This window comes from Rhinatrema bivittatum, chromosome 3 (assembly GCF_901001135.1).
Source record: "Rhinatrema bivittatum chromosome 3, aRhiBiv1.1, whole genome shotgun sequence".
In the NCBI taxonomy this organism is placed as follows: Eukaryota; Metazoa; Chordata; class Amphibia; order Gymnophiona; family Rhinatrematidae; genus Rhinatrema; species Rhinatrema bivittatum.
The window spans coordinates 58,024,584-58,040,370 of record NC_042617.1 but is presented as its reverse complement, the minus strand read 5'-3'; the positions used below and the strand labels follow the sequence as shown (position 1 = coordinate 58,040,370).

The window sequence follows — 15,787 nt, the reverse complement described above, 5'->3', positions numbered from 1 at the left end:
AAAGGTCAGGCAGACCAATTCCTCTAATCTCCATTCATTGCATAATATCTTTAATTTTAGTCTTGGCCTGCGGCCATTCCACAGAAAATAAAGAAGTAGCTTATCATGGGCTTTGATATCACTTTCAAGAGCCAAAACGGGAAGAGTTGTAGCATGTATAGCCATTTTGGAAACAGAACCATTTTGTACAAATTTATCCTTCCGGTAAGAGAGAGTAGTAAAGCCTGCCACTGCTTTAATTTAGCTCTCGTATGCTTCATACGTTGAACTATATCTAATCTGGAAATCTCATCAGGCTCTCGAGATAAAATAATTCATGCTTAAACTCTGCAAAGTCTGAGGTGCTATGAAATTCTAGACAAGGCAGGCCATTGGGGATGTTGCCTTCCATGTCTGGGGTTCATCTTATACGTAAGGAATATGTAAAAAGTTTGGGTTGTAAATTTGGACTCCCAGTTATCCATGAGGCTTTAGATCTAGTCAGGGGTCCAGTCAACATTTTGCTGTCTAAGTGTGATTCTCCTGTTTCAATCATTTTTTGATGCTAAAGATTATACATGCTTTGATTACTAATAGATTAGACCAGGGATGGCCAATTCCGGTCCTTGAGAGCCACAAAGAGGCCAAGTTTTCAGGATATCTACAGTGAATATATATATTCATCTCGTGCATATTCATTGTGGATATCCTGAAAACTAGGCTCTCGAGGTCTGGAGTTGGCCACCCCTGGATTAGACTATTGTTATTCATTATATGTGAGTTTGCCTAAACTTGACCTTGAAAGATTACTGTTGTTGCAAAATATGGCGGCTAGACTATTGTCTGGGAAAGAAAGAAATGACCATATTGCTCAGATCTTGCATGAGTTCCACTGACTCCCTATTGAGGCTGGGTTACATTTCAAACATCTTTCTTTAACTTGCAAATGCCATTGTATAGGCATTCCAAAATAGGAATTAGCAAAGGCTGTTAGTAATTTCCTCTTTAAAACTAGCATATTTTAGTTCTACAAAAAAGGGAGGCCTTCAGCTGTGTAAGTCATATTGTGGAATTTGCTTCCAGTGGAGTTGCTTCAGAAGGGTAGTACTTGAAGTTTAAAAACAACTTAAAAGTTGACTTTTGGGGGAATTTTTTGGGTAGTGGAAAATAGTACAGTAAAATAGATTATTGAAGTTACTTGTTTTATGAAAATATGATATGTGAGATGATGTTGGAAAGGGATTTTATGTTGAGGAATGGGGAAAAGGAGGTGGTACTGGGGCAGTAAGGTGTTACTGCTATGAAGTTTATGTTCAAGTATTTTATTGTACCTCGCTTTAATGTCTCTGTTGGTGACAAAAGACAGATTACCAAATGTTAATAAATAAAATCCCCCAAAAAGAAATATCATACAGATGAGCAAGGGAAGCCCTTGTAATTAATAAATAAAATCCCACAACACTAAAATATCTTAAAATACCAGTTAATGAATCTCTAGGGTGAAGTATAAAGAAGTAGACAGAAAGGCATGATAGGGGAGGTGGAGAGTAGGGAAGGCGGGGAGTTCTTTCATGTCTTGAGTCTTTATCTCAGTACTTCTATAGGGTATAAGTACTCCAAGGTCAAATAAGCCAAGGAGCAGCAGTACAAGGCAGTGGGCGGACTCTGATCTCTCTTTTGATACATAGTCCTAACTACAGGGCCATCAACTTGACCTCCCAATGGTTTATGAAGATGATCTGAAAGTCTTAATGGAGAGCAACACACTAAAGTTTGCCTTACCTTCCTCTCTTTTATGTATAAAAGTAAGAGGAATTCTACCATTGATAAATCTTAGTTTAATCCCTACAATAGTTTCATTATTATAACATGCGCTTGGATGCATTTCAGTATTTGAAAAATTCACAGAAAGAATGTGGAGGCAAGAGCCTGTAAAGAGCTGTGATACTGTAAGTCCCAGGATTATAAATGTAGATTTGCAGCTTATACAACATCTTGTTCAAATTTTGTTTTCTGTTTAGGGTCTGACAAGTGGACATCTCAAGAAAAGAAGGTGTTTAACAAAGCATTAGTTTGTCACAATAAGGATTTTTTTCATGTACAGAAAATGGTAAGAATATTTGTTGATATCCTCCTTCTCTTTCTTCTTGCTGAGGTGGGCAAAAAATGTAATAAGGATTCTCTGTCGACAAGCAGGGCTGAATTAGCCATGACGTGTAGGTGATGTCAGTTGATGGCACCGATTGAACCCTTTTTCTTAACTCATAGAACTTTTGCTCTACCGAGCATGTGCAGGAACTCTCACACAGGTGTTGCTTCATGAGCTCCTCGGTCTTTTTTCATCCAAGCTAAGGCACAGATGTGTACGCTTTCCTCTGTGTTTTTGTTGATTGATATCATTATTTGTTAAACTTTTTGGAACTTTTACATTGCCTTACTGCCTCGGCAGCCTCCAAACAGCACTTTTTAGTCCTATGTAAAAAAAAAAAAAATCTTCACAGAAATGTCTGGCACCAAGAAGCCTACTATAAATGGCTTCAAGAACTATATATGTAGTAGAAAAATGTATATAACAGATGGTCATGATACCTGTTACCAGTTCCTAGGACCGAATCACGACCAGGCCAATTGCTATTATTGCGGCTGGATGTCTCCGTATTTCAAAAGTCTAGAGCCTGGAAGATGGAGGAACTGCATAAGTCTCTGAAGATCCACAGCTGGTTCTCCTCCTGGAGCCAAGTCTTGTCAAGCTAACCTGGTGCCAAGTTGAGCAGGAGCTCCTTAGGTAAGCTTTCCCCCTTGCCGGAGTAGCCCTCGGGATCCTCCACTTTCTTGGGGGTAAAGCAAATAGAAAAAGCACCATTCCCAGGCTTTTGATAAGCCCGTTGTGGGCTTTGCAGAGCTCAGGAGCTAGTAAAAAATAGAAGCTCTACTCTTCGGAGCCAGTGGCACACCCAGCACCAAAGAAGCATTGGTCCATGGCACCATCAATGCAGTTGACACATTGACTTTTGGGGTCATTGACACCAGCCCCATCACCATCGATGCAACAGCGCTCAGTACTGTCGACAGATGTAGCATTGATGCCCTCCCAGCATCACTCACCAGTGTCATCAAAGTATCTGTCTAAGGAGGACTCAACGCACTGAATCACAGAGCACTGGAAGCTTTGAATCTTAACACCACTGATGCTTTTCCTTCGACACCACGATTGTTGGAGCAAACTTTTGCATTGGCATTGCACTGAGCAAACTTCTGCATTGGCATTGCAACTATTTACTTAGATGGTAACTTTCAAACAGCCACGCAGGCGTACATGTACATTCATATGCCAGCTCGCAGCCAGAGATGTGGCCATTTTATAACATATTGGCTGAATTTTGAAACACCGGCGCAGACAAAAACCAGGAAATACGCGAGTGGCCAGGCCAAGCGCAAGCCCAGTGCATTTTAAAAACGGCCCGGCAGCCGGCCAGCACAGGGATGATTGAGTAGTTGGGAGAAGTGAAGGGTGATGGGGGCATGGAGGGGAGTGACGGTGTACAAGCGCCATACTATGTCAGCTTTGAGAATATGCATTTCTTCTATCTTTGAATTTTGCTTAGTGTAGGAGGAAATAATTTCCGTTCCTAGTTCTCCAGTTTTGTACTGCGTAAAGAAGGTCTTCTTGGGGTTTCCATTCCAGTTTTTGTTTCTGCATTTGTAATTTGTGGTATTTTATTCTATATTAGGAGAAGGTAGATCTGTCTGTTTTCTGTATATATATGTGACTGAGATTAGGTACTTTACTAGCAAGTAGGGATTTGATTCAATCTTATTTGTTGCACTGGTGGTGAACTGCTGCATTTTCATGGGTAGGGTTATTGCTGTTTCATTTCTTGAAGTTAGTACTGCTGCAGTTTGGTAGGTTTAATAGACCTGTACAGAGTGGGGTTTGTTTTTATTTTCCAGATTTTGTATTATTTTACAATGCACCTGGTAGTAGAGGGAATTTGTGATGCTGTTATTGAGATGACACCAGAATCAGAATATATTTTTTGTTTGGTGAGTTGTACAGGACATGCCTTAGTTCTGCTCTGCAGTCATTGTTAGGAAGTGGGAGACTGTAGATGCAGACTATATGTTTATATTTAGTCCCATGATGGTCATGTGTTCAGTGTGTCACACATGTGAGCGTCATCTCTCAGGTGTGTCCTTATAGAAAAAAGGTGTTCAGAGGTTGTCTAGACAACTGTCAGGGGTAGTGGGGATCAAACCTTTGGCCCCAGGTGGTCAAGAGCAGGGGATCTTGCAGTGGAGCCATAGGAACTCTGAATCAGCAAGAATCCTCTAGTACAGTGATTCCAAAACCTGTCCTGAGGAAACCCCAGCCAGTCTAGTTTTCTGGATATCCGCAACAGATATGCACAAGATAAATGCAAAGAAGGCAGTACATGCAAATCTGTCTCACGCACTAGTAAATATCAAGTGAAGCAAAATGAGGGAAATCCACCTCTGCAAGCACCCTATTGGATCAGCATTAGTTGTGACCTAGATTGGCAGCTATATATAAGGAGCTTCAGCCTGCCAATCTTTGCTGCACCATCAGTACCTGTTGCCTGGGTGGGTTCCTGAGTTCCTGATTTCTGGTTCCTGCTCCGGTCTTTGCCTTCAGCTATGCTCCTGCTTCCAGTTTTGGTTTGGCCTTCGACTACATTCCTGCTTCCTGCTCTGGTCCTGATCTTCAGTCTGTCTTGATTCCTGATTTCACTGGAAGTTCTGGCGGCCAGTTGCACCCAAGGATGCAACTCATGGGTAATGGCAGCAGCCTTAGGCAGAAAACTCTGACTCCAAACCACCCAGCCTCCCAAGTATGCTCTGCCTGGCCACCTTTTCCTGTTCCTACCAGAGCAGACCATGATAGCTTGGACCAACCCAAAACAGAGGATGGGCTATGGAGCTGTTTCTGGCATGCATAAAGGACCTTAACGGAATCAGTGCAAAAGTTGTATATCCAGTTCCACGCCCTCCAGCTAAAGGTGGACTCCCTCCAGTGGCCTATTGCCAGTCAACACCATCTCCATATCCTCGATTACTACTTCCAGAAATGTTTGATGGCAATAGGGCGCTCTTGCATCAATGCAATTTATGGTTCTGTTTACACCTGCAGTTCTGTCCTTTGGAATCACTAAAAGTGTTTTGTTTTTTTTAAACAGCTTGCTTATGGGTGACACCATTTCTGGAGCGGGATGATCTGGTCCTGAACCAAGTAGGCTCATTTAAGAATGCCCTCTTCTAGGCCTTCAGAGATCCAGACAATTTTCTCAGTGGAAGGGAATGGGCAGTGGAGTGCCTCAGGGATCTGTATTGGGACCCTTACTTTTCAATATATTTATAAATGATCTGGAAAGAAATACAATGAGTGAGATAATCAAATTTGCAGATGATACAAAATTGTTCAGAGTAGTTAAATCACAAGCAGATTGTGATAAATTGCAGGAAGACCTTGTGAGACTGGAAAATTGGGCATCAAAATGGCAGATGAGATTTAATGTGGATAAGTGCAAGATGATGCATATAGGGAAAAATAACCCAAGCTATAGTTACACAATGTTAGGTTCCATATTAGGTGCTACAACCCAAGAAAGAGATCTAGGCATCATAGTGGATAACACATTGAAATCGTCGGTTCAGTGTGCTGCGGCAGTCAAAAAAGCAAGCAGAATGTTGGGAATTATTAGAAAGGGAATGGTGAATAAAACGGAAAATGTCATAATGCCTCTGTATCGCTCCATGGTGAGACCGCACCTTGAATACTGTGTACAATTCTGGTCGCCGCATCTCAAAAAAGATATAATTGCAATGGAGAAGGTACAGAGAAGGGCTACCAAAACGATAAGGGGAATGGAACAGCTCCCCTATGAGGAAAGATTAAAGAGGTTAGGACTTTTCAGCTTGGAGAAGAGACGGCTGAGGGGGGATATGATAGAGGTGTTTAAAATCATGAGAGGTCTAGAATGGGTAGATGTGAATCGGTTATTTATTCTTTCGGTTAATAGAAAGACTAGGGGGCACTCCATGAAGTTAGCATGTGGCACATTTAAAACTAATCTGAGAAAGTTCTTTTTTACTCAACACACAATTAAACTCTGGAATTTGTTGCCAGAGGATGTGGTTAGTGCAGTTAGTATAGCTGTGTTTAAAAAAGGATTGGATAAGTTCTTGGAGAGGTCCATTGCCTGCTATTAATTAAGTTGACTTAGAAAATAGCCACTGCTATTACTAGCAACAGTAACATGGAATAGGCTTAGTTTTTGGGTACTTGCTAGGTTCTTATGGCCTGGATTGGCCACTGTTGGAAACAGGATGCTGGGCTTGATGGACCCTTGGTCTGACCCAGTATGGCATGTTCTTATGTTTTGTTGGCAGAGAGTAAGATCATGGGGCTTCGACAGGGCCGGCACAGTGTAACTGAGTATGCCATGGAGTTTCATCAGTTGGCGAATGATCAGGACTTTGATAATCCAGCTCTACGTGCCCATTTTTGATGGAGATCAGCAGCCCACATTAAGGATGAACTGGCCCAGTTAGAGCACCAAGCCAACTTACAAGCCTTTCTAACTTTATGCACCAGAATTGAGAGACTCTTGACAGAGCAAAGTTAAGAGAGGGAAAGAGTCACAAACTATGAAAGAGCAAGTAAGGCCTACAAACAGCCAGCTAACCTCTGAGGAACCTATGCTGGTTGATAGCATGAAACACCACTTCTCTGAGGCGGAAAAGGAGCAGCACCATTAAGAGTGTAGTGTCTAAAGGTATTTTTGGAACTTCTATCACAGCAGACCTCAGAATCAAGGTTGTCCTCAGCAGAGATGTATGGACTCCTGGTCCCAGTAGAGGAAACAGATCAGGACATAGCTAGCCCTCTGAGTATCAGCACTGCCCTGTGGACATGTCTCTCTGTTGTCATGATTCAAGTCAAACCATCCTGGGAAAATAACTGAGTTCTTGCTCTAGCCATGATGGACTCTGGAGCATCTGTTTTTTGGATCTTGCAGTCACTCAGCAGCATGATAGAAGGTAGATACCATCAATGACTCACCCTTGTTGTCAGGGCTTGTAACTACTGAGACAGAAACTCTTGTTTTAATGACAATACATAACCACCAAGAAACTCTTGGTTTTGATCTCATCATTCTCTATCTTCTATGGCTGGAAAGACATGAGACGCACATCAACTGGAAGATCTAGCAAGTAATGTTCCCATCAACATATTGCCAGTTGAATTGTATGCCCAATGAAGAAGCCCAGGAAGTAAGGCCTGAAGAAAAGAATCCAGGTCACCTATGTTGTCTGGCACTCAAAGATGGGATTGAACAATTGCTAGAAAAGTAGGCAGCATACCGAGATGTTTTTGACAAAAAGGGAACTGGCACTCTCCTCCCACATAGACCATATGACTCCAGCATAGATTTACTGCTGGGACAGAAATCCCTTTTGGAAGAATCTATTATTTATCAGCACCAGAACTGAAGTCTCTATGGGAATATCTAAAGGAATATTTGCAGAAAGGTTTTATTATACTTCACCAGCAGGGGAGCCTATCTTCTTTAGCCTTGCATTGACTATCAAGCCTTCCACGCTATAATCATTAGTAACTGCTACCCCCTGCCTCTCATTAATGAACTATTGGAACACCTTCAGGCGGCCCAAATATTCACTAAACTCGATTTGAGGGAATTATAGAATTTTGGCCAGATTAGCGAGAGAGAGATGAATGGAAGATGACCTTTTAAAGATGTTATGGCCACGTTGAATACCTGGTGATGTCATTTGGTTCAAGAAATGTTCCTGCTATGTTCTAAAACCTGGCAAACTAAATATTTTGTGATTTGCTAGATCAGCATCTACCTGGACAACATCTTGATATTTTCTAAAGATCTAATAGAGTATGAACACCGGCTTTGTCAAGTTCTGAACTGTTTCTGGAAACAAAAATTGTATGCTAATCTTGACAAATATTCATTCAACAAGTGATCAGTGGATTTTCTGGAACTTATAATTTTCCCTGAAGGACTACAAATGGATGCTGATAAGGTCAGCATAGTGGCCCAATGGCCTGTTCTGAAAAGTATTAAAGAACTCTAGCGCTTCCTGGGGTTTAAAAACTTTACCAAGTTTAATGCTAGGATTCTCCAAATTGACAGCTCCACTAATGGAAGTTCTTAAGAAGGGGACTTCTTTCAAGTAGACTCAAGAACAACGACTGGCCTCACCAGCTTGTTCCACTTCTTGCCTGCTTGCCCTGCCTATCTGTCCCTCCTTCCCTTCAGACGGATACTTGATATTGACCTCAGCCTGCCTTCCGGACATTCTCATTGCTGCCTGCCACTGATCACTATCTGATTCCTGGACCCTCCTGATTGCCGCCTGCCACTGTATCCAACTTACCTTCTCCTGTTCTGACCCTGCTATATTCACAGATCTTTCCACAAGCAGAGGACCCCATCTAAGTCCTGCTGGCCCAGTACCCAAAGGCTCAACCCAAGGGAAATGTACGATGGTAAAAACAAAGCTCCAGTTGGCCTCTCCCTCATCTGGGTCTGCCTGCCAATTGGTGGAGACCTGCAGGGCTCTTCCCTGCAGGTTGCGTCAACTCTGCCTCAGCCCAAGGGTCCACACCCACAACAAGAAGCTTTCCTTTATTAAAAGGATCAACTCTATGTACCTTAGGATACATCACATTTGGTTTGGAAGTCCTTCAAAGCTGCCATGATTTTCCATTGGCTGGTCATCCTGGTTGTCACAAATCTAAGGAACTAGTTGTTCACAAATTTTGGTGGCCAGGATGGAGCTGAGATGAAACAGAGTATGTCATCTGTTGTGAAGTATGAGTCCGGAACAAGGTACCATGTCATTGTCCTCGTGAATTACTCTTGCCATTACCAGTATCCTCAAGACCATAGGAATGGATATCAATGGATTTTATTAACAATTTGTCACCTTCACAAAGGAAAACCATGACTTTTATGGTGGTAGATTCATTTACTAAGATGGCCCATTTAATATCTACTATGGGTCTTCCTTCCTTCCGCAAAACAACAGATTTGCTAGTTCATAAAGTAGTGCGTTTACACCATCTGCCTTCTCATATCATCTTGGACCAAGGCTCCAGTTTGTTGCTTGTTTCTGGTTTGAGATAACTAAACTCCTGGATGTCCAACTCCTTTTGTCATCAGCATATCATCCACAATCCAAAGGGAAGATAGAACAGCTAAATCAGTCTCTAGAGCAGTATCTCCACTACTTCTGCAACTTTCATCAAATAAACCGGGTACAATTACTCCCCATAGCAGAATTTGCATATAATAACTCCAAGCACATGGCAACTAAAACCTGTCCATTCTTTGCAAGCTATGGTTTCCATCCCTGTTTCCTCTCAGGAGAGGCTCAGCAATCTAGGGTCCCCACAGCAGCACAATGGGTAAATGCTTTAACAGAATTTCATGTGCAAGTCTAATGGGAATTGAAATGGGCTAAGAATTCACAGAAGAAATTTGCAGACAATGCCAGTAAGCCCCTCAGTAGGAGTCTAGGTCTCCACAATGCAAATAAGAAGCAACAAGGCAGGCCCCCAAACGAAGATGCAGCAGGCTGCTGCACAGGCCCGACACGCTGTACTAGGGATGCCGCTCAGCTGAGTGGGGTGTCCCTAGGCACGTGCGCGCAGCTCAGCTCCATTTAAAGGGCCTGCGGCAGCAAACCCACTGTGGCACCCGCAGATGATATCACAGGCTCTCCACTATTTAAAGCCTGCTCAGACCTGCCTCATACACCTTGGCAATAGGTCAAACTTCAGAGTAGCTGATTGCCTCGCTCCTGTTTCTGCTTCTGTTCCAGTGCCTTGTCTTCGGAGTTCCTGCATTCCTGTCTTGTGGTTCCTCGTCTGTCTGCAGTGTCTTCCTACTGTTCTGGCTTGTCTCCTTCCCCCTGGATTGACTTCTTGGCTTGATCTCGGTTTGGATTCCTGGCTCGATCTTGGTCTGCTTCTGAACCACGTTGACTTCTGCCTGGCTTGTGACCTCTGCTTGCTCCTCGTCTTGCTATACTCCGCCTGCCCTTGACCCTGCTGTCTGCTGCCTGTCCTGACCTCTGCTTAGACTGACTTTGTTTTCTTCCTGCTGGCCTCAGCCTCTTCTGCATCTGATTCTTCTCTTCACAGAGGCCCGCGCCTATGTTCAACCGGCCCCGGCACCCGAGGGCTCAACCAAAGGGGAACGAAGGCTGGTATTGGTGAAGTTCCTGTTGGGCCTCTGCTCCAGCCAGTTCTGCCTGCTGACAGTGAGGACCTTCAGGGCTCCTCCCTGTGGGTAGAGTCAACCTCACCTCAGTCCAAGGGTCCATTTCCGCAACAGCAACAGATTGTTACATAAGCGTGAGCACAAGTTTATGGGACCACTTCTGATTCAAAAACCAATAAATCTAGTGGCATTCAGGCTTCAACTTCCAGCCAATTCTTATATTTACCGAGTGTTCCATATGGCCCTTCTGAAGCCTTATAAACCCAATCCTTTCCCAGAAATTTTGACCAGTCTCCAAGCCCAGCAATCATCCTTTCCAGTAGGGGGAGGATTTATCTCTACCTGGAGGAATGCACAAGATTACCAAAGACCACTGGGTACTCAAGATTGTGCAATCTACTTACCACTTGTGTTTCTCCCGGCTTCCCATGCTACCCCATTTCTCAGCCTTCAGTCTTCATCTCACTCAGCTTAACTCCACCCGGAAGTGGAGTTGCTCCTCAGATAGTGGGCAATAGAACCAGTCCTGTCCAATCAGCATGGCCAGGGATTCTATTCCCACTATTTTCTTATCCCTAAGAAAACCGTGGGATTGTGACCCATCCTGGATTTAAGAAGAATGAATAAGAACCTGCTACAGGAGAAATTCAAGATGATCTCCCTTCACACAGTCCTGTCCTTATTCCATGCAGGGGAGTGGATGTGTGCCCTGAATATAAAGCAGGGATGGGCAATTCCAGTCCTTGAGGGCCACAAACCAGTCGGGTTTTCAGGCTATCCCTAATGCATATGCATGAGAAGATTTGTATGCACTCTACCTCAGTTGTATGCAAATCTATTTCATGCATAATCATTAGGGATAGCCTAAAAACCCGACTGGTTGCCATCCTCGAGGACTGGAATTGCCCTGATCTAAATGACACTTATGTTCACATATTCATCCCTCCCACTGGCACTACTTACGCTTTGTGGTCGAACCCTCTCAGTACTAAGTGCGCCCATTCAGTCTGTTAGCAACACAGAGGGTCTTTACCAAATGCCTATCTGTGGCACCAGTGCATCTCCATTGACAGGGCATCTGTGTATTCCTTTACCAGACGATGGCTGGTGTCTGCAACTTCCCAGGAGAGTACTGTCCTCTTTACTGAAGACAATTCAACTCCTTCGATCCTTAGGATTCTTAATAAATTTCAAAAAATTGACCCTAGTTCCATCTCAGAAAATCAAATTCATTGGAGCAAGGATAGAATTGCTACGGGAAACATCATTTCTCCCATCAGATTGAGCACACACACACTCTCAGGTCACTGGTTCATAGTTTGGCAAACACAGATAGAATAACAGCCAGAAAAGTGCTAGCAGTTCTAGGGCCTATGGCAACAGTGGTTCATGTAATATCAGTAACACATCTTCATGTGTGACTCCTGCAATCAGGCCTCTGCTCCCATTGAGATGAGCTGACTCAGTCCTTAATGACGTTAGTGACTATCTCTCAGGAAATGGAGCAAGAACTTAGCTAGTAGTTAGAACTCTACATCCTTCAGGAAGGGGCACCACTTCAGTTACTTCCGCATCAAATAACAGTGATAGATGTCTCCACTAAGGGATGGGGAACCCACATGTGTCCCTTCTGAACGCAAGGAACTCTGTCATTAGTGGAAAGGCAATTTTAGGTCAATTTTGTGGATCTGCAAGCAATCAGACTTGCCTTAACAACTTTCTTGCATTTGCCTGAGAGAAAAGGTATTCCCATTCAAAATGACAACCAAACAGCCAGTATTATATGTCAATAAACAAGGAGGCACACAAGCGATAAAAATATGGGAATGGGCATGCAATCACCAAATGGTTCTTCAAGCAACCTACCTCCTGGGAATTGCCAATATGCTGACAGATTTCCTCTGCAGAATATATCGCCCACACAAATGGTACCTACACCAATCAACATCCCTCAGTCAACCTTTTCGTGTCAGAGAACAGAAAAGTAGAAATGTTTTGTTCCATTCTTTCAGGCAAACTCAGATCCACTCAGAATATTTTTCTGTTTAGCTGGAATATAGATCCCATGTACATTTCCACCGATTCTGCTGATAACCAAAATGGTTCAGAAATTGCTCAAATACAGCGCCTATCTGATACATATTGCACCAGCATGGCCTAGTCAACTGTGTTTCACATACCTAGAGCAAATGTACATCAGTCCCCCCGATTGCATTACGGGCAGATTCATCCTTGTTAACTAACGAAGAGGGACATCTGTTTCATCCGAATCTTCTCTCTCTCTCAACCTGACAGCCTAGATGTTGAGCGTTCACTGATCACTCCATTTTCCTTAGCAGTATCCACTAGAAATCTTTCAACTGGAAGAGCTTATGACTTTAAATGGAAACTGTTCTCAAGCTGGTGTAATAAAGCTCCTTGAACCCATTCACATGCGAGCCACAGGAGCTTTTCCAGTATCTACACTTTCTTTTTTCAAGTCTTAGTACTACGCCAGTACAAATTCATCTCAATGCTATAGCAACCTACCACATACATATTGAGAGTGGCCAATCTCCAGTCATCCTTTAGTATCAAAATTCATGAAGGGCTTATGACATACTAAACCTCCAATGGTCAAGTCACCTGTTCCATGGGACCTTAACTTAGTTCTGACACAACTTATGAGACCAGCTTTTGAGCCATTAGAATTGGCTTCTCTCAAGTTTCTCACATAGAAAGTATTATTCTTGTTGCAATCACATCAGCCAGAAGAGTCAGTGAACGTCATGCTTTAACTCCAATTCTTCCACAATAGAATGGTTCTCCACTACCAAAGGTAGTCTTAGCTTTTCATATTAATCAAGCCAACATTTTACGTACATTCTAAGACCACATGCAAATAAAGGGGAAAAGGCCCTTCATTCCTTAGATTATTATAAAAGAGTAGTAACTTACTACAGGAAAAGAACTCAGCCACATCGTCAGGCCTCGCAGTTATTCGTCTCTTATGATCCTAATCATCTGGGCTTAGCAGTTGCCAAACAACATTATCCAATTAACTAGCAGAGTGTATTGCAAATTGTTATGTAAGCAGATCTCCAGATTACAGACGCTATCAAAGCTCATCAAGTGAGAACTATAGCTGCATCAGCGGCTCATCTGCGAGCAGTGCCTCTTGAAGACATGAAAAGCTGCAACTTGGTCATCAGTGCACAGCTTCTTGTCCCATTACTATTTGCACAATTTATCAAAAAGTGACAGTAAATTTGGACAAGCAGTTTTGCAGAGCCCGTTCACCCAGTAATGTACTCTCCATGATGGGGACCGAGTTCCTTATTCAGTAAATTGATTCATAATATGAATGTTAATTTTGTAAACCATTGTGATCTTTATTTGGAACAATAATATATAAAATGTCTAAATAAATAAATGCTGTAACCCTCAGCTTGGGACTCACCACATGTGATGGCTAATTCAGCCCTGCTTGTCGATGGAAAAAACAAATCTGCTTACCGTAAACAGGGTTCTCACAGACAGTAGGCTGAATTAGCCATCCTAAATATCCGCCTGCATCCCAGGAGAGTCAACTACTTAGCTATACTTAGCTCTACAATTGACTGAGGGGCTCAATAGGCAACACCTGTGTGGGAACTCGCACACATGCTTAATAGAGAAAAAGCTTTATGAGCTAAAAAAAAAAAAAAAAGAGTCCATTCGGCACTATCTGATGACATCACCCACATGTCATGGCTAATTCATCCTATGTCTACGGAGAATACTATTTATGGTAAGCAAACTTGCTGTTTCTCCCCTTCCCTCAATATGGGAAAAATGACTGTACATCTGGTCATATTGTTGTTTTACATATTTTGCACTTTCAAAGCTTTGCAATTAGGAGACTAATACATTCTCTCACAACACTAAACTACTGGCTTGCTTTTATTAGCCAGGTTTATGGTAGGATCATATGATCACTGTTCTTATATATTAGTGTGGTGTATGCCTCCAACAAGAAATTCTCCTTATCATCATCAAATGCCATCTTTGACACCAAGAATAGCAATTATGTTGCACCAGTTCTCTCTGTGCTCAGCTTTCCTCTTTACTTTACCCATTTTGACTATATTTTAATGATGATAATAATAATAGTAAACAAAAATTGTGTGAGAATGTAGGTGGTTAGTCTCAAAGCACAGCTTCACAAGCAGATCTTCACAGAAATACTCTTATTTTCAGTCATTGTCATTCAGTACTTCAAACAATCCACAATAGTCAGTTCCCCGACACAGACCATGTTTCGCCATCTGGCTGCATTGGGAGAGAAAGCACTACAAATAAATCAAATAAGTAAATAAATACCATATTTATTTATTATTTAATTAAAAATTCTTGTAAACTGCTTCAATGAAAACAAGTGGTGAACATCAAACATACACATCAAAATACAAAATCAAATCATAATTAAACATGAAAATATAAAAACTAAAAGCTTTTAAATACCATTAATAAAAGAAAAATACATATTCAAATCATAATTATAGCAAAAACACATAACAATATAAAATATAGTACAAATCAAATAGTATATGTAAGGGACCAAACGTAATGCCATCCCCCCCACCATACCATCATCTAACACATATCTTAAACAGAATCAACACAGTATTTAACAGACGACATCCCTTGATAGTTCTTCATAGAGTGGAGCATTTCTGCCTACCACAAAAGATGATGAAATCAAATGATAGAACCCAGTAACCATGTTAAATCCTTGAGCACAAACAGTGTGAAAAAGTCACATGACATACAGTGACCAATCAATAAATGACCCAAAGCAATGACTACAGGGTCATCTCCCCAGACTGTTCTTTGCTTTCCTCTATCTTTTTTGCCCTCTATTATTCCCTTGATGCATACTAAGGCCCAGAGTCAGTAAGCCACGATGGTTTTTTGCGGAAGGGGGTCCCATTATTTCAGAGGATGTTGCTGCAATAGTGGGTCCCTCCCCAGGAAAAACATTGCAGCTCTATCATGGAGTTGTTTTGCCGCACGGCAAAACACCGCAGCATCAGCCTTTTAGGTGCAATGGCAGCCGCAGCCTCCCGGGTCTGCCATTGTGGGGGGGGAAGGTATGAAGGAGGTCAAAGCTGACCCTTTGCTCACCCCAGGTATCAGCAGGTGTTTTTGTTTTTTTCACCTTAGATCTTGCTGATATCACAGCCCAAGCATTGCTGAATGTGGTTTCTCTACTGTTATGGTTATCAAAGCGAGCTTGCATGCCTGAAAAGGGATAATGAGGCTCGTGCAAAGGGAAACGAGAGAGCCAGTGCCAAAACTCAGAGCAGGGTAGGCCTGAAACACTTCATTATATGCTCATTATCGCCCTAGTTAGCCTCCCACTTATCCTAAAATCTAGCTTCAAAAAGCAAATATTTGCTGGCCTGCCAGCTGAAAGCTTTAGGTGTTTTATGCTTGGCAGTTTCTGTCTGCTCCTTTGAGCTCTGACTTATTTGGAACCGGCACCATGAGTCTTTATTCACAACTAT

At 42.4% G+C, this 15,787-nt stretch overlaps 1 protein-coding gene across 5 annotated transcripts in view; it reads left to right on the top strand.

The window, feature by feature from the left end:
• The window catches only part of TRERF1 (transcriptional regulating factor 1), a 394,859-nt gene that overhangs the window by 367,165 nt on the left and 11,907 nt on the right, over positions 1-15,787 (top strand). For all 5 annotated transcript variants that reach the window (XM_029593303.1, XM_029593302.1, XM_029593299.1 and 2 more), the window contains one exon: positions 2,001-2,089. In XM_029593303.1, coding sequence (XP_029449163.1) covers positions 2,001-2,089 — 89 coding nt within the window. The remainder of the gene's footprint in view (positions 1-2,000; positions 2,090-15,787) is intronic.